This window comes from Perna viridis, chromosome 9, assembly GCF_037379345.1.
Source record: "Perna viridis isolate PV_CMFRI_1.1 ecotype Kerala chromosome 9, ASM3737934v1, whole genome shotgun sequence".
Classification (NCBI taxonomy): domain Eukaryota; kingdom Metazoa; phylum Mollusca; class Bivalvia; order Mytilida; family Mytilidae; genus Perna; species Perna viridis.
In genome coordinates, this window is record NC_142453.1 from 6,102,450 (window position 1) to 6,128,809 (window position 26,360).

The window sequence follows — 26,360 nt, forward strand, 5'->3', positions numbered from 1 at the left end:
TGTAGATAAAAAACAGATGAAAGAAGTTTGACGAAATTTAGCTCCAATTTGCGTGGGTCTTACGCAAAGAGAGTTGCGTGACACTTGACATGCCTGTAGAAATATTAGTTTTCACAATGCACCACGATATGACTGGAGCGTTTTAGTTTTGTAAATATTACACATCTTCATCTATATTCTATTTTTTACATCCACTGTCAAATGTTCCTTTTACTTTTTTAAACAAGTAACATGTATCTTATGATTAAAAGACATTCCCACGTGAGAATAGAATGCACCGACAAAAAGAACTGCCCACAGTGTATATATACTGGAAGAAAAGGAATGAAGGTAAGATTAAAGTTTACAAAAAGATAAAACATTCACGGATTATCCATTATCCATAGTAACAATGTATACTTAAGCTTCTATCTAACAAGAAATATTACTTCCACTTTGTCTGTTGAATTTGTTTGTATTTACACGTTGTCTACTTAATAATCCCAGCTTTTACCTTTATCACGCATATTTTCGTCCTATGCTTAGTTCCTAACACCCCTTTAGTACTGGAAGATCTACTTGTTTTCCTTTAATCGTATCTTGGCACAGACATATTGGTATCTATCTCCAATTTTTTGGTTGTATGTACAAACAATGTAGTTAATGTTTACATGTATATTAACGCATTTTTGTCTGAAATCTGCAACCGGGATTGTTAACCGTATTTTCACTATATTGACCTAGAGAAAATAAAAGCGTTCAGCCTCGCGACAATCGATACACCGGGCAAAGGTTCTACACACATAAGGTCATAAATGCGCGTGAATTGACAATTGGACTTTTAAACACCAGTCTCTGAAAGAATCATGCTGTGGATCAAACATAGTCAGAAAAAGAAAAAAAAAGAAACTAATTTATAGAAAATTATACCTGAATTTTCATTATTTGTGCAGTCAAATTTAAGAGTCATGCTTGCCACATATTTCTGGTACATAGTAAATATAATTTTTAAAAAATCTCTGCGAAAAAATGCCAAATTTTCAATTTTTAATTTTACGGAGATGCAAAAATTAAGAGTGCAAATGTATCATTAGCGGTTTTTGAAATGCACGTTTCGCTCAGCAACCATTTTGGTTGGATTTTTTTGGAGACTGGTCCTACAATGATGCTTTTGGAAGATATCAGTAAAGATGTTTAAAATTTTCCTTTTAGCACTACATGTGATTACGAATGATTCATTATATGGTAGAACTATAGTTACTTACACAAAATACCGTTGTCAAAAAACAAATTAATTGTTGTTTTTCTTACCTTGAAAAAAATGCACCTATTTTGAAAAACGAAATTGTTTGTTGCACGCAAGATAATTGATGTTATTTTTCTCTTGTAATAGATATATATATTTTTTTTAAACGTAGTGAAAATCCCATAAATTAAGTCAAGTAAAAACCATGTAATTGCTAAAGTTAAGGTTTGGCATCAGAACTAATTTCAGGACTTAATGAATGAAATTTAGGCCAATTATTTCTTTACGTCCAACATTTTATGAATGAGAGAGGTGGTTAGTTATTATTTTTTAAAACTCTTATCGCCGTATGGCATCAAGTTGATTAAGGTATTATGATATAAAACTCCATAGGAAAGCGAGAAAATTAAAATAATCGGAAATCTGATATACTATAGGATTGACCTGGAAGACTACAATAGCAAACCACAGCGAAAGGCAAAACTACATATACATGTAGGACTAACAGTTCACGTATTTATCCTTGACCTGTTTGTAGCCGTACTACAATTTCATGTGGTAAATTCCTTCTGTTCAAAATGTACAATATCACTAAATTGATAACATTTGTTTACCCAAACAAAAAGCATAAAGGAGAAAGAATTCATACGTGCATTTTAATTTCTTGAGTTGTACATTTTGTATAGGCGACAATATCACACAATACCTGACGTTGACATTGGACCCAAAATATACAACCCGAGGTCACCACAAACACCTCCGAATTGCTTCGATTACAACAAAACTGGCACTTGTGAGTAAGTTATTGTATACTAAAACAATACGTAATAGGCATTTGTTTTGATCAAACTGTTTCGTTAAAATACCCTATCAACAGTTGTTCAAAATAGTCTACAGAAAAATCAGGCAGGTGTATCATACATGTACTCCTATGAAGGAGCCTTGAAATGAAAAAAAAAAGAAATATTTGTGCTGACAATATCTTTTTAATGGACGCACACTATGATATATATTTCTTTGAATGTTCCTAACAGGGCTTAAGGAGGTAGACATAGGATAAGGGACACGACTCGTACAAATCATTGGAATGTTTGTATTCAGCATTTTACATCAATCTAATGTAAGCATCAAAGTAACTTGGATTGATTTCATTCTGTTTCAAAAGAAAGCTTGATAGACTTTGGTGAAATTGAATATGATACAAACATATCAGTGATTGAAAAAGTTATGTCCCTTATACTGGCATCAAGAGTGTCATTAAATTTCATATACAGGCTCTACCTTGCATTTTGACTTTTCAGTAATTTTCTTCTGACACTCTTCGTTAAACAGTATTCACTCGCCTACTTTTTGTAAAACTTCGGCCCGTCCAATTAAAGATCTGGATAAGCCTAAAACATGCCACTGCCAAACATATTTAGTTTGTGTACTATACAAAACTTTATACTTTTTTCCTGTTTTTGCCAAACGTAAAATCTTCCATGCCCATTGAACACATTGTCATGTAAGTGTGGGAATAAATAGTAATTAAGGGAACCAAGGTTACACCGAAAATCAAAAGAAAGCAATCCAGTGACAAAGACCAGACATGGAAAACAGACATACACAACAAAGAACATTAAGTAACTAAAATAATACATACAAAGTAACAAAAGCAAATGAGCAACTAGGACTCCACTAAAAACTGGGAGCATGGATCAGGTGCACCGGTAGAGTAAGTGTCCTCTGCTTTTCTAGAAACACCCGCCGAGTTGCTCATAAAAATGTCCATTCCGGGGTAGACGAAAGAGGAAAGGAAAACTATGACACGTTGAACAAATCAGATTTCATGGTGCAGATGGAGATACATCGTAACAATCCACGAGTTCATAAAACTTCTGTAGTAATGACTTCAATCTTGCAGCAACATAGCCCTGCTCCAGAAGCCTAACTGTAAGAAGTCAAAGTGGACTTAAACGTCCGATAAAAATGGGGATTTTCTTGACCAATTAGCCAGCGAAAAATTCTTTACACATATTAAATGGAAAAGGGATTGGGATTGAACTGGAGCCAACTAATAACACTGGATCCTCCACTTTAATTTTAAGTACAGTACACAAGGGAGAATATGACTCTACGCGTATTTGGCATTTTTGTTGACAACATGTGAATATATATATTTACATCAACAATGATCTGTGTGCCGTATGGCTAAGCAAGTTGCTAGTTCTATTTACAACCCAAAGTAATGTGCTTTTGCAGTACCGTCATCTTTTCTAAATTTAGAAACACAAATGAAAATGTATAATATCATGCAGGACATTTGTAATTTAGAGGGGGCTTATATTCCCGACTGCTTACAGCGAGTTGTATTCTATGGGCAAACACCTGCCAAATTTCCCGTCAAATGGGACTGTAAGCAGGAGAGTTTATCTTCAATCTAGATATCTGTATAATGGAGTTGTCAACGTGACACCTAACTACAGATTTGGGATAATGATACAGGAGGTATCTTGTCTATGCAAGGTCGTCCTTTTATGTGTCGAAGACAATATTTGTATGGGTCATCCGTGTTCATGGTATCATGCACTTTTGAAGATGGGATGACAAGCGAATAAAGGATGCCAACAAGGAAAATAAGCGAGGGAGTTTGATTTACTGGTGATTAAAGGTCATCTAAAAGGCCATAAAAAATAAACAAAAACAAAACATGTTTATCCATCTTGTTAACAGACATGTTCCTACCTTCATCCATCTCTTCCGTATCTTGAAATATGACTTGTATTTTTTAAATAATATCTCACCATTATGAAATACGTGTACCTCTATTGTCGGGAAAATTCAATGTGTTGCAAGTCTGTGGGAAATCTAGGGAAGAGGGGGGATGGATGGGGTCCGATGGGATTGGGAACCACATTTATTCGGAAACATTTGTTTTCATTTCGTGTAAAAGTTTGGTAACAATGAGCAAGTGATAGCCGGATACACTCTCTATTTTCTGGGATCCCTCTTTTTAAAATCTATTGATTCCCCCTGCATGTATGTAAAAAGACTTAACACTTGTTATTTTCTCAGTAGAATAAAAAGTAAACAATTTTATGTGAATGAAACCAATCACGTAAAAATAAATATTTTCTTATTAAAATCGTTTGGGTTATGCTGTACGATCCATGTATGAACCTTGATCGCAACTTATACAGTGGCTCAAAGTTAAAGTTGCCTAATATGAAAAGAAGTATAGACATGTAGGTCAAAGATATTGACGTCAATGGTCATAGGCTAAATAAGCTCTTTTAAAAGTACAAAGAATTTTGGTACATTAATTATCAATTCAAAATATATGTATTTACATTAGGTCTTAATAATTTACTATTATTCATGAACAGAACTTTTTTTTAGAATTTTGTAGTCGAAACAGATTGATGTTAGTCTAAAGGTGTATTTAAATATTTTCTTTCATTCATAATTTTAAAATCTGATAAATTCCTAGGTCCTTAAACGTAGAAGTTTGAATGGGACTTAAATAGCGCGTTTAAGTATAAGGATTGGACGATAATTAGATATTTATTTGTGGAGACCTAAATAAATTATCTAACCACAGAAATTTGATCTACGTTTCTTATACGTAGCCTTTGATGGTTGAAAAAAATAATCTTCTATGGTTGACGCAAAGAAATCTTAGTAGTAAAACATGTAGGTCACGAACTAGATCGAGAAATTCCTTTAAAATTCATTTTAATTAGGTGGAAATTTTGTATCAAATGATTAGAATTCAAATAGTGGTACATTAAGTTCAAATTTTATGTCCAACTAAATATCAGTTTCCTAAAATTTTGAGCTAGGTTTATACACTTGAACTAGTTTCCTTTAATGTGGGTTTGACACGTTAAAAATTGTGAAATACATCATAACTTGTAACAAGCAAGATAGAACAAGTTACTATTACATAGAAAATAAGGCATCAAGCCAAATTTAAAAAAAAGTGTGTTTTTCATTACCATACCCACTGAGTGTTTCGGCTAAAAATAGTGTACCCAAAAGTTTCTTTTAGTCATTTTTAAGGAGGTAGACTCAGGGTAAGGGACATAACTCTTGAAATCAGTGATTCAAAAGGGACACTATTACACATATACACGTATGAGTTCCCCGTATTGACGGCAAGCAAATGCAAGGTGAGCTTAGATTTCGATTCGACTGGTCGACTTGTAAACACAACTTCAGTTTTGCGGGCGAACAGACAGACCGGCAAATATTGTTGTCATGCACAGTCGTCGCGTTGTAGTGGATCTTTTCTTACATAATACTGTTTATTGTGCCTTGTGGTTAAGAAGTGAAAAGATGCATTATTAGAGTAGGGACACATTCTCAAGATATTTAGTGGAGATGATCCGCTTACTACACGATAATCCATCAATACGCCCAGAACAAGATCAAACATTTGACCTCTGGCGTTTCTCCTTTTTTCGGTTTTTTAACCGCATTCACCAATATCAAGGTCACATTAACATATTTTGTGAATGGAATTTAGAATTTGAAAGAACTTGTTTACTCAAACTTCTCAGCTTAAAACATTCTACTATTATAGTACTATGTTTTATATACCTAATGTTTCATAAAGAAGCCACCATTCCGCATACATCAAGCATATTTGAGCGTCTTTTATCTAGGTACAGTTCGAAAATTTAATGTTCGAATAATATTAAATAATTGAAAAGTTTTCTATACAATATGGACATTAAATACAGAATGGTCTTTTATTCTACATAATTATATTGTGTTGCATTCATTGAGATGTTTTGTATACAAGAGAATGATCGACCGTGATTTCAACAAAACATCTTTACAGGGACTTCGTAAGGACAGGGGACTGAACTCTGTAACTCCATTATGAAAATAAGCACATTTAATGCTTTTAATTCATCTTCATGGATTCACGAACTGGCCGTCTCTGACCCTGGTACTATCAGTCTCCAAGGAAAACCAATTTAAGATAAAATTATTAAGTAAATTTAGTACGTGCCTTTCAAAGTATCAGGCATAAATCTCGAAGACAAGATTACATGTACGGAAATATTTATGTCAGAACACCATCCAACCTGACACGAGACGTCCACTTAAGAAAGAACCAGCATCTTTATCATCTTTCATATAATATTACATTAACATTACAGATTTTGTACAATTTAATTTTCAAAATATCGCAGAACTTGTTTTCATACGGAGTTGTGCCCATTTTTGCGGAACAGTACAGTGAATTACACTGATGTTAGTGATTAACAGCCTTTGACACCGATTTGTACTGAGACGAGCTCCTACAAATATATATATATTAGCACATGCATATATTAAACTTTGTGAATCATTCTGTAAACAAGTGTACGTGCCTAATTGAGAACAGATTTATCACCATAAATCTTAAAACAAATTATGTTTCAATCTTGACTACTCGGTAATTCAGCTTCATCTAATTCTTTATTCTGATGCGTATATATAGCATAAACAGTTGTGTTTGCATTCAATACATATTAAGTAAGCTTTGTCTTTAAAAGTAAAATTCTGCACTGTTAGCACAATCACCTTAAACGAAACCGTGGGTGTAGCTTCAGTCGTATAACAGAATCGTGTTCTTGTTATGGTCTATTTCGAATTGTTCGCGTAAAAGACGTACCAGACGAACCGGTGGGAGTAGAATGAGTGAAAGTCAAATCTACCATGCTATAAAATTTTTGGAATGCTTCGGATATTCAAACGCATCTTTCATTACAAATCTCAGGCTGAAAGATAAAAAAAACCAAAATAAAATTAAGGAAAAGAAACTCTAAGGGACCAGTCAGTATTATCGGGGGTAGGTTGGGACCGGTGCAAAATGCAAAAGAACTACACTTTTTCTACTTTTATCCTGATATTTAGGACTCCAAGTTAACGCTGATAGGGCGGCAGCTATTTCTTACAAATGTATCAACAAAAACATGGTTTTTGATATGGATTGCATTTAGATTTAGATTTGAATTTGAATTTGTAAGAGTGACAAACAAGTATTAACTCAAAACCTGACTTATATATTTTACAAGCAATAATACTGTTTTGTATCTATGTTGTAAATCATGTCTTATTTCTAATATACATTTAACTATATTAGTTAGGACACTCACTTTTTGCTCAATTGATAATGAGACATAAACTTTTTTTGTAATTTAAGAAGATAGGACATTTAATTTTTAAAATGAAAATTTAAAATGCACCGGTCCCAGCCCAATACATATTGACCGGTCCACAAACAGGTATCAGGTACTTCCAACTTGGGATTCCCATAATGTCCTACTATTTCGAAATGCTCGCCTCATGTGACTACTGCGTGGAACAGAACGTCCGTTGTTGTAATGCCAGACACCCAACCACTGGTCAATTCATAGTACACCGGATCGCACATGTAATACATAATTTAACTTTTAATAAGGAACTATCGAAGTAAACATGTTATTTACGTTATCGATGAATTTATTGGTTTTTACTTCGATTGTATAAGAATATTTGTGCGGTTAAAACCACTTAAAGTCACCACGAAGTTGTTTCAATTCCGGAATGTTAATTCTTAAATTAAGTGAAAATCACACAAATAGGAATATACGTCAAACGGTGGTGTGTTTCTCAATGGACTTTAAAACTGTTATTTTGTTTTAATTCTAAAAACAAATAATGAAGTCAATATCATGTACAAGACTGTTCTAAAAATAGAAAATTAATTTTATTTTCAAGTTAATGGTTTTAAAGCCATAAGTACACCACAAGTACATGTAGGTAAACTTCTTGACCCCTAGTACACCTTTCAATAAACAACTGATAAACAGCTAGAACCCTTTTTAAAACTTTCTAACAACTGTTAATTAAGGGCCTACAACTCTGTAACTATTAAGGTTCTAGGGTCGAATTCTTAGAAACATTAATGGGCTACTGCTTTAGAGTAGTAAGTTACGATGTCATGGCATGTCAAGATAATTCTACGTAAAGATAGAATGTAAAGAAACTTTTCTGGAGATGGAACTGTCCAGTACAGTACCAAGTTAGACATTCAATAAACCTTTCTAAAGAGGAAGGGAAAGACGTTCTTTGGTGTAGCTACGAAAACATTTTTAAAGCCCAGGCAGACTATCAAAAATTGTTCTGTTGTTGTCAAGATAACATTTCCAAAAATTTTCTGCTGTTGTCAGGATGACATTTTCAAAATTATTCTGCTGTTGTCAGGATGGCATTTCCAAAATTGTTCTGTTGTTGTCAGGATATCATTTTCAAAATGGTTTTGTTGTTGTCATGATGACATTTCCAGAACTGTTCTGCTGACAACATACAAGTCCGACAAGTGAAATGAGGGATTTGAACAGATCCCAAACTATGAACTCAGTTTTCATATATGATTTTCTCAGCACAAAGTTTTCCCTGTCTATTTTTTACGAACTAACTAAGTAAAAGGTAGCCCAGCATTCAATGTACCACGAGACATAACATAGGGATGCCATCGGAATTGCTCACCCATTCTCGTTTGCACGAATAAAATCATCGTATGAAAAACATGCATGAAGTAAGATCTGTTCGTACGTTGACCGATCCAATTCTCTGAAACTACATGTATATAAAGGGTTGTGTGCACCTTGTATCATTGTTTTTCGCTTATCTTCCTCAGAACAAAATGGATTTACTTTTAATTCTTGAGTTCAAAATGTTGGAAAATTATCATTTTAGTGCTACCTAAGGGATTGCGTACTGTTTTCTAAAAAAATCAAGAACTTTTTGTTTGAAAAAAAAAATTAAGACCATTGTTACTGTAGCAGGAGTGGTCAAACAGTCCCGTCTACCGATTGCAAAGGAATATTGTAGAACAAAACAAAACATTATCCCGAACTTTGTCTTTTCGCGTTAGACACAGACCATTTTCTTATCGAAGAAGTGGGATTTTATGTTCAAGATGATTTTTTTTGGCTCACATTAGGATTATATATTTTTTTCAAAATAATCCCAGCCCCTTCCCCCTTATTAAAATGGTCAATGAATATCCGATTCTGACTTTCACGTTTCACTCCATCCTGACTTATTTTAACCGATGGTACATCTTCGATAGGCTTAATAACGAATTCGATCATTTTATAATATCTAGTTGTCTACAGTATTCTTGAAATACGAATTGTAGACCCTTAAAAGCAATTAGGCCGTCACTGATCAAACGTATGTACCGTATAAACTATACCATAACAAACTAGTTTCTATGGATACAAACAATGTTTGTAAACAAATGTTATTGTATAAATATCAGATTGTGACAATGTTGTTAGTGATCTAATCTTTCAAGTTGATTCCTAAACAAATCTAATAAATTTCACTGAAGTTAAATTTGCCGCAATTTCTCCACTATCTTAGGAATTTATGGGTCATATTTGTCACACAAATTGACTATTAGTCCAAAATAAACGAAACTTTAACCCACAATTGACCTACATCGGGAATATAAACACAAAAATGTTTTGTAAAAAAAATATCTCCTGATTATTCTTCAAAATCATTTTTAACATTTGCTTTTTTATGATTTTGAACTTGATATATGTACATAATTATAATACCTACCCGGACATCAGTATTTCGGTCTATTATACTCTAATGAACTTTTAGTCTTAAAAGTTTTGGTCCTCAAAGCTGGGCCCTGTAAGTTAAGGCAATTTTTTGTCATGTCAGTTTGGCCCTTTAAGTTTTCATTCTGACAGTTTGATCCTGTAGGTTCAGCACAGTAAATTTTGGATGTCAGTTTGATACAGTCAGTTTTAAGCCTTGTCTTTTGGTTGAAAATCCTACACGTGTACGTATATGTACATTGTACATCGTGTAATCAAGCGGCACGAGATTACATAGGGCAAGTGTGGGCCCATTAGTGCCACATGTTCACTTATTTTTAAGTTGTTATAACGACTAAGTATCTCGTTATAACGACTTAGTACATATATCTCGTTTAAACGACTTCGGTAACTCGTTTAAACGACTTAGTATCTCGTTTTAACAACATAGCTAACTGTAACTTGTTTAAACGACTCAACAACTCGTTTAAACGACAAAGTATCTCGTTTAAACGACATTGCTAACTTGTTTAAACGACTTAGCATCTCGTTTAAACGACTTAGTATCTTGTTATAGCGACAAAACTGGCGTTGTTAGCAATGTCGTTAAAATGAGATACTCACTTGTTTAAACGAAGTACTAAGTCGTAATAACGACTTAAAAATAAGTGAACACCTGGCGCTAAAGGGCTTCCGTAAGCAAGAGCTACTAATGTAAATTTTATGATAAATAGTTTGGCAAATCTTGACCCTGCACTTTAATCTTAAAGTTTATATGCTGCACAAATAACTCTTGCAACTTTTGCGGAGGAAGGAAAATCCTAAATGTTAACTATCCCCTACGCACCTGTAATCAAAATAAAACTTGTTCTAAGCTACTAATGCATATACATTACATTTTTAAATTACACAATGTTTACTGTTATGCGTTGGAATTTGTTCAAAGCTCCTTTGAACTACTTATACAAGGCACGGCCCTAAGATTTAATCTGGCAACATAGTCTTTAATACAGTGGTGACCCACATTCGGCGCACAATAAGATATAATCCGGATCAGCACGCACCGCTTCCCGCTTTTTGTATTTTGTAGCCCAAATACCGAAATGCAAGTGACCTATAACAGTGTCGTATACGAAACAAAATGCAACTATATAAACAACAAATGCAATGGAAACCTGATCAACTGTCCATAAAAGGTGTCACTAGTGTTAAGGACAGAGATTTGTCGTTAACACCAGGGAAAATCATATGATTAAAAACGATTACAGTTGCAAATCGGCACGAACAACAAACAGATAACAATACAAAAAAAACAAAAAACAAAAAAAAAACCGAAAAACTTGACTACACTAAGATAATCATGTATTGAAACTGTACTATTGTAATGACTACTGAAACAGTAATCTTTTGCAGTGACATTACAGTACTGCCTTTTACAGTAATGTTACAGTTATGTCATTTACAGTAATATTACAGTACTGTCATTTACACAGTACTGTTCCATTACTATCATTTACAGTACTGTTTCATTACTGAATTTTAAAGTACTGTTCCATTACTGAATTTCACAGTACTGTTTCTTTACTAAAGTTTACAGTATGTTTTCAGTACTGTCTTTTACAAAACATTTTCAGTACTATATGTTTCAGTAAGTTTTCAGTATTGTGTTTTACATTATTGTTTCAGTGCTACATTTTTCAGTATAATTATAGTAATGTTTACTATGAACAGTTGGTCTACCCTTGAAGACCGCATAGACATTTTCAAAAATACATGATTGACTGTGTTGTCTTGTGCGCCGTCACATACTGTAACATTACTGTAAAAGACAGTACTGTACCGTCACTGTAAAAGACAGTACTGTACAGTCATTGTAAAATACAGTACTGTTTCAGTAGTCATTACAACAGTACAGTTTCAGTACAAAATAGAAATATGTGTGTTTAACGTTGGTAAATTATTGGTAGTATAAAGATTGCTGACCAAGTGCGTCGGTAGGACAAGCGTCATCCTCCTTTTAACAACATACACGTTCAAGAAGTCTAAAGATTTTAATGTTGACAAATGTTAAATGATAAACAATTGGGTATATAGTATTTTTCTTTTGTTTCCGTAACTGCTGCGAGTAACTTTCTCTTTTTTCTCACCTGACGAAAATGAGCTAACAGTGTTGCATAGTAATGAAGATGTTGGCAGACTTGTAACGGTATATTACTGTAAAATATAGGTACGCGAACTATATTCTAAATGTTCAAGTGTAAGGCCCGGTGTCATAGACAACGCGAACGCCATTATTTTTAAAAGGGACAGGTGCACCTCTTGGAATCTTTAGTTGACATATATAATGTGTGCAACTTGAAATATGACGCCTGCCATATGCTCTGTATTCAATTCAATGTAAAAATTATGAACTACCGTACCATATAAAAATTTGATTTTGAATGAACACAATTTAAGAAGCAGGTCAGTCGATTCAAAATATTTATAGAACCACCGCATAAAGTTCTTTTATCGTCTCATTCAAAAGAAAAAAAAACATATAAATAAATAAGTTATTTATTCTTTGCATAAGCGGACTCCAACCATGCAAATTTCAACTCCAAAAAGTTGCAATGTGTATCTAAACGTAACTAGCTTTAAAAGGTATTTATGAATCTATGCATAACAAATATATTAAGCAACAACAAAAACTGCACAATTTACAACCAGTCCATGTATAAACAGACTCCTACTAAGACCATTAAACTTGTAAATTACCTGGGCGATAAATGACATAAAAGTGTCGATTTCATGTAATATTAAGTACAAGTCCTTTAACGTATCATGCAGTTGATAAAACTTAGTCAACAAAAGCTCGTAATTACAGATGACAATGCATTTTACAAATCATATAGATTTCTCAGATTGAAGACTAAATACAAAAACAATTTGTGCATAATTATGAAGAATATGTCAGTATTTTCAGTGAAAAAAAATATCAAATGGGTAATACGAAAGCAAAAACCACGGTAGCATTGTGTAGAATATACGTCTAACTGTTCTATTAAAAATGCAGGTTTCCCTCACTCAAACAATGAAATATTTCAGTTTTAAAACCGACTTCTTTCAACACATGCCGAAGCAGTAGCAGCTAAAAAATGATGCACATGTCTCTAATTTGACCCCCAAAACCGCCTGATTCATAAATTGTACAATATCATTGAGTTAATATCAATCTTAACAATGACATGTCATTTTTTTTTGCAAGATACAACATTGAGACGTGGGAAGAATCATAATTAAAATGCTTAAAATTCATAATTTTTTATTTAGTTCAACATAATTCAATAACATGATTGTACGCCAATTCCTGTGATATTGAATTTTTCATAAGTTGAATTATCGTAACATTGATTTTAGCCACATGTGGTGTATCTGATCAATTTGCGCATCAAGAAATTGTGGTGACATTTTCCAACTTGCAACATATGCATGTGTAAAGCTTATAATTTGTCTTCCCTTAAACGATGGCCAAGAGTCCTCAATGTTTCAGTGTGTACGTACAAAAGTCATGTACATGTACATGCATATAAAAAAAGTACCAATGTACACCTGTCGTGTTTGGAATGAAGTGATTTTCGCTGGCTTACTTGTTTTTTTTTTCTTGTATAACCCAGCTCCACTATTCCTTTCACCAATAAACGCCTGGTATTTTAAATACTACTTTGGTTTTATGATAAATGTACATGTACATGTAAAATCGACTCTATTTCCATGCTGCTCTTTTTCAAAGAAATATAATTAGTGTACGTGTATGATTTAATTCATTTTTTTCCTCTTTGTTTTTCTCCATAAAATTCGGAAAAGTCACATGTTCCACAATTACATGTACAGATATCTTGGAACCAAAGTTCATAAACTTTGTGTCGCCTTCCAACGAACAACAACAAAAAAAGACACTGCGAAGAAAGTGTACACATCATTTATTCAAAGTTCAGATGAGGGGTATCGGTAAATAACAAATCACTTAATATTTATTATTATTTTTTTTTACCTCTGTACATTAAAATAAGTTAGAATACAGGTTAGACCATTTGTCTGAAGTCAGCTGAACAAAATGTGTTTGCAAATTGACCATGATTTCTGTGCTGATCTTGTTTGGCATATAATAAACAGGAACCTGTTTGGAGTATACCACTTATGGTCATTATTGGACTGATTTTTTTTCTTTCAGTATTCTGGTTTAGTGCCTTATGTTTATATACCCATGCGAAGGAATAAGCGTAATCCTATTCCGGTTGTGTATTTATTCTGGTTTGATAAGCCTTGTATTAATAGTGATAGAAGACAAAGTCCCCATAACGGTATTAAAATGCGAAATAAAGTTATAGATTGGAAGCATCAGTCTGACATGAAGTCTTTCCCATATATATTCGGAATTTGCGTATATTCCTCACTAAAAAGCGTTTATTATATGCCCTTTAATATATATATATATATTTTTAAATTCAGGTACTTTTTCCGTTTCCGACGTGTCATAAGAGTAGGTCTTTCTTACTTTAGAACGAACACTGAGTATTACTGGTCTCACTAATTTGCGACAAGAAGACTAGTGTCAAGAAGTGACAAGTACCATCAAAATATCTGGAAACAGTGACAAGAGGGGGAAAATAGCGACAAGGAGATTTCTGATATATCTACATATCAACTTCGACCTCTAACAGGTTACACCTGCCTCATAAAAAAGAATATGAAATAAAGTTAAATATTTTAATACAAAACAATAACAAAAATTCAACACATACATATCTTCTCGTATACTACAAATAATATTTTCTCTGTCATCACGTGTTTTGTATTTTGAGTCGTATATCATTAATATATAATAATGTAATCAAAACAGAACTACAACATTACAAACGATACGGGTTGATATGTGCAATAAAAGTTGATACATACAACAAAACAACATTGTAGATGAACATGCGAAACATGGAAAATTGTACAATTTCTGTACATAGTCTAAAGAAAGGTGTACAATAATTGCAGGACAATTGAGGTAGACAAACTTTTTTTATAATCCCTGTTAACATAACCTTCAACCCGTTTGGTTAAATTTGAAATTCAGAAATGTGGAAAAAATTGAATTTAATAAGCCGACAAAAATTAAATTTTCGAAAACAGAGGAAAACAGAATATCAAAAACTTCTATAAACTTGTATCCATTCTTTTTAAGTTATTTTTTTTTAAATATCCAGTTGATGGACTAACCTAAACTAAAGAGAAACCAAAAAAGTTTGTGTATGATATAAGAGGAAAAACAAAACATGCAAAATTCCAAAATATGGAACTGTCAACAAGATGACACAAATAACATTGTAAACAAATTTAAATAACAATTTGCATACTTAAAGTACTGGCACGATAAATTATTTTGTAGCTTTTAGTCGAGTGGAATTAGTATTTTAGGCAAGACATTGCTTATCATTTAGTAATTTAGAATAACGCAATTACTAGGTTAGACTGCGTTCCTTTTTGAAAGCAGAGTGGAAATCGATGGACATCTAGAAGATCGAAACAAAATGTTGTTTCTACAATGTACATTTCCTGCACTACGTGTAGTGTGGTTTAGTTTTACCTGAAAGTTACCAGCTGAAGACATATGATATCTAAGATTAATTTACACAAAGGAAAACACGTGTTTCGCAAAATATTTCCTGAGAAAAAAAAGGATGATATCAGAGCTTTCTTTTGAAACATGCTTAGTACATTTATAAGGAAGGAATCTACTTGCTCATAGTGAACCTCGTAAATTTTACTACAATAACAGATTTTACAGACCGAATAAATTAAACATGTCCTTAAAATATACTTATTGCAGACGGCTAGTCAAAAACAATGAGTCTTAATCAAAAACCAAACTATTTCTTCAACTCATTAGCACATGTCTATCATATGTATCTAAGAACTCTTTCATGACCAACAAGGTGCGACCGGGATAGTTGGTAAATATTTGGCAAGTCCCCAGCATATCAAATTTAGAACACCTAATGTTTGCATTTTAAACTTGGAGATTTACGATCTTTTATGTTTTAAAACATATAACTATCAGATTAATCGAACAATGGGTGATACTCGACACTCTTTTATCTGATTTTTACGAAATTTTTCGGTATCATAACTTCTAATGAAATATCGAACGCCATTTTCCAAAAATGGTCATGGTAGATAACTCCACATGGCGAATGGGAACACCTGTTTCAAAAATTAAAATTTGCGCGAAAGGATAAATACAAAACAAAAAAATCTTGCATTATATTACTTAAAATTGTGCAATACACATTTTCAAAAGTCAAATATGCAAACATCCCGATTACAAACTGCAAAAAAATAAGATTCCCGTCTCAGGTGTTACTATCATGCATGACATGCAATTAAAATGCCATGGATAGCTGCACCCACCAAAAGTGGGGAAATATGAGAGAAATTTTATAACCGAATGGAATTCCAATCTTCATCGTAACGCCGTGACCTTTTACATAGCAAGTACTCTCGTTACTTTAATAGACATGTACATCAAAGTCTGAATTTAAACTCCTATCAACAATAAACTTTACGAAGAACACCCATTAAAATTAAATAATAACTTGTATGAAAATTTACCTTTCATATTTCGACCATTTAAATATTTTCTAAACAGTTTCCGCATAGAGATGTATCATTCTCATAATTACAAAATGAAAAAAAAAAACATAACAAAAACAGAATAATTACATGTTTAAACAAAAGAAAGCCACTGATGTGCTTTCGCATGGAAGTAGAAAATGTTCTGTATAAACAAATAACACCTAATAAGTATACTGAACCTCTATCAATATGTCATTTACAGATAAAAAGAGAAATGAAAAATGAAATATGTCAAATTGATGTAAATGTTATAATAATGTAAATCAACAATAATATCTACAAGATTGCACCATAATAAAATTCCTCTATCAAGGAAAGCACTTGTCGTACACCAGAAAAAACTTAGAATATAAATAAATACCACTTATAATATAACAATTGTTTGACATGCTTGTTATCATAATTATAACAATTTTATGTACAAACATTCACAGTTCCTGATTTTTCATTTCCACTTTGATTTTATGCTCTTCCTGTATGTAACTTGTCAATCTTTACAGCGAGTCATTGTCAGTTTCTGGTACTGCCAGCACGCGCGGGGGTATTTCCACTTCCGCTCAGTTGCGAACGGTTTTCGAAAGTCGTTATTGTTAATAGTTTACAGATCACTTATAATTATACATAGATTGTACTCGGCGGACCTGGTTATTCTGAACTTGAGAACGCGGCGAGTAAATGTTAGTATTTTTCGTCGAGCTCGGTCTTTGTCGGTTTACGACAGCGTACATTTGTTCATTTTTAAATACATGAGCCGGCATAGATTGGTTCAAATTGTCACTATGTGCATTCCGCTGATAGCGTTGATCAGGCATAGATGCATTTAGGTTCGTGTTTCTCCAGTTTAGGCCTCCTTTTCGCATCTGTACAGGTTCTTCGTCGTCGTAATCAGGCGGTAAATCATCGACAGTTTCGACTCTTTCTCCCTTGTATATTCTTGCACTTCCGTCGTTAGAAGACCCTGAACCCCGGCTTCGGAAACTGTTATTGCTATAATTAGAGTGGAATGACAAATTCCGCTGTAGCACATGTGGATCGTGAGTGCTACGTGGAGTAGATGGCATTCGTGGAGATTGTGGTGGGTACACGTCACGTGCACTTAAAGGAGGAGATGAAATAGGGCTTTCGTTTTCGTTATTGTCCAGGAAAGTGAACTTATCTCTATCTTCGGAGTCTTCCGATGGCGATGAAACATCAACACCGCTTTCATCGGAACGGTTTCTTGATCTAGGGCGGTTCGGACCAACGATGGTCTCGTTAAGACACTTCCGCTTTTCGACTTTGTCCATGTTCCCACGCGCTCGGCTTATAGTGTCATAATCTTTAGGGGGTAGGAGAATAGGCGCACCTTCCTTCTTCGACATATTAAGTCTCTGTTTAAATTCATCAGTAACATTATCAAAAGCAAGTACTTCCTTCAGACTTTGTAGGTCCGGTTCAATATCATCCATATCGGGAAAAGAGCTTTCGCTAAATGTGCTAGCGCCCGAGTCAGCGGCCGAGTCCGTTCTCTGATCACTTGTACCGTCGGAGTCGATAACACGAGGTTCATTGATCAAACCTTTGGCGGCCAGATTGAGTTCTATTTCTTTAGTTCTGTCTGAGTGCTGTGTGATGATACTGTGTAAAAGTCTGGCATATTGTGTAGCGGTTTCAGCAGTGTCAAATCTGTACACATGAACGTGAACGTACTTCTTCGTTCGGGGGACGTATCCAAGATATATACATGCGACAATATCGTCCGGACGGCCTGTGTCCGGATTCGTAGCTTGAGAAACATACGTGACATCTCTTGTTGGAATGATAGGATAATTTACAGTTTTTATTTTACGTTTCTTCTTCTCTTCTACGTCTTGGGAAATTTTAATTTCTTGTTTGCTCACCTGAAGAGTGAACTTTGGCGGGTTTTGCCAATTCGTCTGCTTTCGCCTGAGGTTTTCCACGACGGGTTCCGTATACTTCCGACCTCTCAGTCCTTTAGTTTCAATCCATCCCAAGAATTCCACATAGAACTTCTGTGTGTCCTTGTTCTTGTCTTTTTTGCCAAAAAATCTTGACATTTTGCTAGTTCTAGTCACGAGAGCAAACTATAAAATTCTTAAATCCAAAAAATGAACTTAAAATTCCGTTCCAATGTAACAGCTTGTTAATGCACACAATTTCTGGAAAAACAAAAAAGACATTCACCTTTCAACGTCGAACTGTCACATGTATTTGAGAAATATTTGACAAGTTTAAAGTTTTTACATATCATTCACATTAAGAATGGTGGGCGTGTTTTAGGGATTTAAACACAACTGTCAATATAATATACACCTGATGATCACCGCATGGCTGCGTTCGATTCTACTGTTTGGAAACTATACAAATCGTCCACTTAACTAAGTATGTACAGGTCAGACTAATAATAAGGAGGTTGTATTCAGTCAAGCAAGTGTTTAACGTTACTATTTATCGATTTAAATACAAAAAAAAATAATCATATATATATTGCAAATTTCGATATGCTGTTTACGTGTTTCAAGGAGTAACCTCTCACCAGCAGTATTTGAATCGAATATATGATTAGATCTATATCCAAACATTAATTGTATACAAGAAGTACTTAAATCCAAAACTATAGAAAAAGGATTCGAAGCCATCACCGAGAGGTTCTACCATGTGCAATACAAGGAATAAAGCCTCAGTGTTTTAGGTACTCTGAAATTTGTAATTACTGCATGTTTTGCTAAATATGACAAATAAAATTTGATATAATTCGGGGTCAGACAAGTCTGACCACTGGGTTGGTAAATACCCTCAAGGAACTTAATATAGTATTAACATATTTTGTTATGAAGTGTTCATATCACAACTCGTACGTTATGCCACAGCTTGCCAAAACTACGCAGACTATTTGTATCGCGCTAGACTTCTTACAATTAGGCTTCTGGAACAGGGTTATGTTGCCACAAGATTGAAGTCATCACTACAAAAGTTTTATGGTCGTCATCATGAACTCGTTGATCGTTATGGTATATCCATCTGCACCATGAAAACTGATTTCTTCAATGGGTCATAGTTTTCTTTTCCTCGTTTGTCTACTCCGAACTTGACTTTTTATGAGCAACTCTGCGGGTGTTTCTAGAAAAGCAGAGGACGCTTACCCTACCGGTTCACCTGGTCCATGCTCCCAGTTTTTAGTGGAGTCCGAGTTGCTCATTTGCTTTTGTTACTTTGTATGTATGATTTTAGTAACTTTATGTTCTTTGTTGTGTATGTCTGTTTTCCATCCCTGGATTACATTCTTTTGACTACCGCTATAACCTTGGTTCCCTTGATTACTTTTTGTAAATACCCGTCTAAGATAAAGGTTGCCTATACATGTAAATAAGTAAACGTATATCTTCTTTTAATTCATTTCACCGTTTGTATTACATAGTTATTTCGTTATAAAGTAGTTTTAGAATATTGGGATAAAAGGTCATGCTAATATGAAAGATTGTGAATTACAAATTACAGTTGTGGGTATTTCATTTTCTACTTTAAATTCATTGTTGCTTTATAGACAATTATTTTGTAATATATTTATTGCGTAAGCTTAAAGTTTTTATATCACATTTAACATACATGTAAAGTAAAAAGCACATTTGTTTTCGTCCAATCAGTAAGTAAGAATCTGTCGACAAAAAATACGTGTAAGTTCGAATCCTGAAATTTGTTTGTCGACTTGTTTGAATTTACCAGGTTTGTCTAAAAGGAACCAAAACGGTCAGTTTCAATTTTATTCTTTCCTGCCTGACCATTAAACGGACTGATACTACCAAATACCATTGAACAACATGCCAGTTGTGGATTGGTCGATCAAACGGATTCTCCTTAAACATATCAATAAGCTTGGTATACCGGGGTTTTCATTTCAAAGTTATATGAGCCGTAAAATCAAATGTTCTGTCATGCAAGACAAATATTTCTGCCTCATAAACATGTGATACATCGGTCATCCTATTTTGACTGTTAAATAACAACTTTGATAACATTCTTAGTTTGATCGTTGCTACAGATATTGCGAAATTGCACGCACATTTGATGCAACACTAGGTTATAAAAATGTATATTTGGGGGTTTAAACAAGAATGTTGCGCAAGTTGATATAACCTGTTGTAAACTGTGGTATCAAATTATAATAACATTTTGCCATATATATAGAAAAGGTGCAGCGGAAAGGATGCGCCAGTTTTAAGGTTGGGACACCTTTCTGTTAAAAGAGAAAAAATATGAAATTATTTACTGATGAATGATAGAGATAATTCGCGTTAATTCCAAATTATTTTTTTACTACACCATCATAATTTAGAGATTGTCCGAAGTTCCACGACATTGTCATAAATCTGGCAGCTGTTATAAATAACACCATGAAAGGGGTATGCCATGTTCAAGATATGGACACCTTTTGAGAAATTAACATTCAATTACTTACTGATTAGATACAGGGGATAATTCACTGGTTCCAAGAAACTCTAAAACATCTTATAGGAACATTTATCTTCCCATTATTTTTATTAATCTGGTAACTATGACTAATAGTATGATTACGAAACAGTCTCTCAACAAAGAAAGGTATCTGATGTTTTTTTTTCATATGTAATTAAACGTTTATTTTTTAAATAAATTTTATCAATAATTTAAGGATGATCATTATTTTATTTTAAACTATTTATTTTTTTAGGTACAGTTTAGTTAGATTCATTTCTAAATCCTCTGTTTTCATACAAGCCTAAGGTTTTTGTGTCCATCTACTTAATACTGGGGAAACATGAACACAAATTTTGATGATACTTTGAGGGGTTAAAATTGTAAACAATATCTGTCATTATGAAGATCCTTCCTTTCGTTTTCCATTACATTTATCCGCTACTCGCCGAGTTATATTTTATGAGTCTTATTGCACACATAAAAAGAAGACGGGATGTACAATGTGCTCAAGCGCAACTGATAAATTGTCAAGCATACATGCAGATAGTTAATACCGTTGAATAAAACAGTGAAAATTGCAACACATAATTTCATATATGTACATTGTAATATGTTATAAATAAAAACACATGAAAAACGAAGGTTAAGGACCAACACGAGAAACAGTGGCGGATCCAAAGTTTTAGGTAAGAGTGGGGGGAATTCTTGACAGGGATCACCAGTGAGAATCACGAAGTGAGCGTTTTTCATAATTTAACACACACAATTTTTCAACACTTTTTTCTACAATGGGGGGGGGGGGGTGGGGGGGGTTGGTGGGCAGCATCCGCCACTGAGAAACGTATGGAAAACATAAGTTTAGGATTAACAAAGTAATTCATGAAAAACAAGTACATACATGTAAAAATCATATGGTAAAGATATGTTTTTTCATGTAACTTCACACATTTAAGAGTTAATAGTTTTCATATTATTTTGGAAAATGTTTCCATGTGAATTTACATGCATAAAAAGATATATTTTCGTTTTGACACCATACGAAACTACGTTTCCATGTTTTGAAAGATGTTGCAATGTTTCCTGTTTAAAATTAATCTACTAAAATATACTATTATGTCAATTTGTATTTGAACTATTCATGAGAAAATAACTGGGATTTATAGGTATCCGTTATGAATTTTGTAACGAATGAGGCCAAATCTGTGAGGAAAAGGAAGTCACCATTTGTTGCCATGGCAACTATAAACAATCTTTATTGTATTTTGTAAGTTTCTCTATGATTTATCTGCTTCAAAATTTATAGGTCAAATCTTTCCTTCAAATGGCAAAAATCAATATTCATACATGTATATAAAATCCTTATTTTTTGTTTCAATAGTTATATGTGATAAATATAAAATGTGTTCCCCCCAAAAATAATAATAATTATATATATATATATATATATATATATATATATATATATATATATATATATATATATATATATATATATATATATATATATATATATATATATATAACAGTCTATATATATATATATATATATAACATTCTAAAAGTATTTCTTGATAAATCCAAAAATACTGATTATTGTACTTGACACAATTTCTGATTTTGAGTAGGGGGAACATACGATATGTTTCAACCTGGATGTTCACTGATATAAATACTCGTGGTTTACTATATTTGGGTAGACATGTGTAAATCGTACATGTATTTCATTAGAGCTTCATTTGTCTGTTGCCTAACACAGTTTATTTGCATTTTTTAACATATTAACCACTGATGAAATTTTAATTTATAGATCTCATAATTGCCAGCTTTAATGCATTTATTTTGCAGTGAAGTCGCTTCGAATGAGCACACGGGCAGTCAATTATAAAACAGCTTAGTTGGACAGTAAATATTCAGGTGGGCCCATTAAATTTGTACATGTTTGTCACAAAAACTTAGTTTTTTATATGGCAATAAACATTTTATTAGAATTGAATTAAGTATTGGTTACCCTAATACTACAATTTAACAAATACTTACATAGTTGTAAATCTGTGTTTAATTTCTCTTCTCACACTGTAACGGTCTAAAGTGGCTACTTGTCAAATTTATTCCACTGTAAACATTAAATATCTTCAATAAAATCGTCACCTGTCATCAATTTCACCTGTCATTCACATGTAACGAACACAGCAGACCAGATTATACTTTCATTTTCAACAGCAATAATTAAGTATTTCAGTGATATTTAAATAAATGGTAAATTGATTAATTCCGATTTTTCATTTTGCGTATCATTGCAACAGTTAATTAAAATATATTTACATGTACATTTGTACATGTAATGGTGTTTGACGGCTGTTGCTATCACAACCTGTCATCACCCCTCCCGGTCTGCCAGTTATATTTTAATACAAAATGTGCAGATTTGGAGACGAGCTTAACTGAGTTGCAAGATTCCATCTGCACTAACCTAAGACTCTAAGGGTGAATTCTTATGTAATGCCTAAATAATATAAGATACAGAATTTTTTCTAGCTCAAGTTTTATGTTATCGATTGCTCCGTTGATTGTTGTTTGTTTGTTTGTTGGGGTTTAACGTCCGAGCAGCAATATTTCAGCTATATTCAGACGCTCCGTTGAAAAGCCTGGGGTATTGACGGACAAAACGAGCCTTTCGTCTTCCCCCTTGAGTGTACATCATGTCAGAAATGTCATGATTCTCCTTTTCAACATATATAATATGAATATCGCATTTGGTAATTGCATTGTCATAAAAATCATAAATATGAACTTACCGATACTTTCCAACTTGACTTTGAAATGCACGTGGATGATAGCCCACAAACCCCAAAATGGCTACTGAATCTATATCTGAACACTATTCACCTCAAATGGCCTAGAAATTCATGCTTCACTGCTCAAACAAATACATGTATATGCGGTCAAATTTATGTCGCATTTTTGTTTAATTTGAAAATAACAATTTTGAACTAATCCGTGAAATTTGACAAGAATAAAAGGATAAGACGTGAGAAAAGGATTAAATATTATACCTATGAATTTTTAATATCTTGTCAAGCATATAATTAAGATTTTTAAGGATCGCGAGGTCAGAAACTCGGCTGGGATACATGTATGTAATTGTAGCTACATGTAGAAGTACAACACGGTAAACAAAACAAACCAGAAACCATGACAGTAAGATACAATATTTATTTTCAAAGAAATACACGGATACTATGCAAAAATACCCAGTTTAAAAAAAAAACTAAAAAATATTACGAGTTTGTGTTCTATGCTATTAACTCAGAAAAAGACATAATCTATGGATTTTAAAAGAAAATCTGTTTTTTTTTTATTTTACTTTCGCTGTAAAGTATCAAAATTTTGTTGTGTTTTTTATCTCGTTGTGTTTCTTAATATATTGACTGAAAACTAAGAAAATATACATTTAGTTGATTCGTTTAATATGCCTTAAATTCACTTTCTATTTTCTTTTTCAGAGCGGAAATATAAAGTATGTTTGAAGCAAAAGATTCGTAGTGAATGGTTAAACAAAATAGAAGTTCAAACATTTCTCAGTGAGATTGCCAAGTTTATCGAGATATATAGCTCACAATATTGTATTTTTGTAACAGATGACTTTTGTAGAAAGTGAAGGGAAAATAGGCGATCACGAATTATTCTAACTGTACGTGTCTCTAAGTTCAGTTTGCGGAAAAAAAATATAAAACACTTGTTAGAAACTGTAAGATTCTTTTATATGTTACTAGTCAATATTAATTCAGTTTAAGCAATTATTTAGATTTCACATACTACTTTGGCGCATTTCCGTTTCCAACAGAAGTTTCATATTTCGTTTGGAATTGAAATTCGTAGTTTTAATTAACCACGAACCAACTAAAATTGATTCAAATATGTAGAGCGTCTACTGTAAAATTTATTTGGTATATGTACTTAGTGTTATGTGAAAATTTCATTCCGATTCTACAAATAATGAGGGATGGACAGACATACAGACAGGCAAGACTAGACAGACTGTGTCACCTTCACAAATGAGTGATACCCCTATTTAAAGAAAGAAAAAAAATAAAAACAAAAACAAAAACAAAGACAAAAAAAAAAAAAAAACCTAACTCCTCAAAAACCCTAAGCTGCAATCTGGACACCAAATAGATTTGACTTAGCGTTGCAATAGAAACAAATAAACATATATGGTGTAAACTGGACACGTCATATAGATTTCTTTAAGCGTTTCAACAACAATAATGATGATAGTAATAAAATTGATGTTATATGGACACACCATATTCATTTCGTAAAGTGTTTTAACAGGAAAAAAGTAAACATGTATGCTGTAATCTGGGCACAACATGTCGATTTTTTATGCAATAATTCACAATTCCTGAAATTTCAAGTTATAACCGAAATACTAATTGCGTCTTATGGAGAAATGACGCAGAAAAAATATTTATCAATCACCTGCTATTCTGCCTAGGTTAAATCGGACATCGACAAAGGAAGGATCAAATCTTTAAATGTCCGGTTGTTTATTTTGACAGAAAATCAATCTAAACATATCTATCTAGAAAGGGCTTAATTGAAAAATACCAAAATCGCCTTACTAAGTACGTCAAGGAATGTGTGATATTTGTGGTTGTTGTAAACTATGTCTAGAAAATGCTAAGCCGACAAGTATACAGTGCAAAAACCAGAACACAAATAAAACAAAAAAGATTCACAAGGGTTCATTATTCTTAATATACATGTAGTTACGTTATGTTCATTGTCATTACAGTAGGAATATTGTAAAGAAACATTAACGCTTGTTTACATAAACAAATTGAATATTACTCTAATCAGGCAGAGGTATTCGAAAATTGAAAAAGCACCCGCCTTGGAATTTAACACGGCTCGCCCTTTTTAGTTTTTTTTACTCATAAAAGGCGAGTCAAAAGGGCAACCTATCATGGCTGGATAGACATTTTCCTCATTGCTCAGGCGTCAACGCCCCGGGTCCTTATATTAACTCAGATCCATATGCCAGTATATTCAGACGTTGCGCACGCTATCGCGGCTGTGTTGAAAAAAAACACACCTATCTAAACTATAAAGGACTATTGTTAGCAATCAAAACTGTGATTATGTGAAAACTGTATACTGTTGGCATCAGGACAAATAATAAGTTCTGAACATTTGTCACACATGGTACGTCTAGTTCTTTATAATCCATTAAACTTCCCAAAACCTGTAAAAAAACGTCAAAATTTCGTATGTCAGGTGTAACACAGTGTAGGTTCAAAAAAGCTAAAATAGTGATTTGCGCTATTGCAGAGGGTACGAAGTTCGCCAAATTTTGCATGGAAGAATAATTTCATACGTTCTTTTTAAGATAATTATCGAAATTGCGTTAATAATAGGCCAAAAAATATTCAATGCAA

General features: G+C 33.2%; 1 protein-coding gene and 2 long non-coding RNA genes across 3 annotated transcripts; 2 read left to right on the forward strand and 1 right to left on the reverse strand.

The window, feature by feature from the left end:
- The first annotated feature begins 203 nt into the window (after positions 1–203).
- Positions 204–15,092, forward strand: LOC148606467 (uncharacterized). Its single transcript, XR_015914984.1, has 3 exons — positions 204–330; positions 1,912–2,018; positions 14,293–15,092. It is a non-coding gene; the product is annotated as an uncharacterized LOC148606467 (long non-coding RNA).
- Positions 14,537–23,874, reverse strand: LOC148606468 (uncharacterized). The gene is made up of 3 exons (XM_088544207.1): positions 23,715–23,874; positions 22,957–23,032; positions 14,537–18,626 (listed from the first exon to the last, which is right to left on the reverse strand). Exon 3 carries the CDS (start codon positions 18,522–18,524, stop codon positions 17,073–17,075), a length of 1,452 nt encoding a protein of 483 aa, XP_088400333.1. The 5' UTR covers positions 18,525–18,626; positions 22,957–23,032; positions 23,715–23,874; the 3' UTR covers positions 14,537–17,072.
- On the forward strand, positions 18,774–25,938 carry LOC148606469 (uncharacterized). The gene is made up of 3 exons (XR_015914983.1): positions 18,774–18,849; positions 22,765–22,833; positions 24,423–25,938. It is a non-coding gene; the product is annotated as an uncharacterized LOC148606469 (long non-coding RNA).
- The last annotated feature ends 422 nt before the right edge of the window (positions 25,939–26,360 follow it).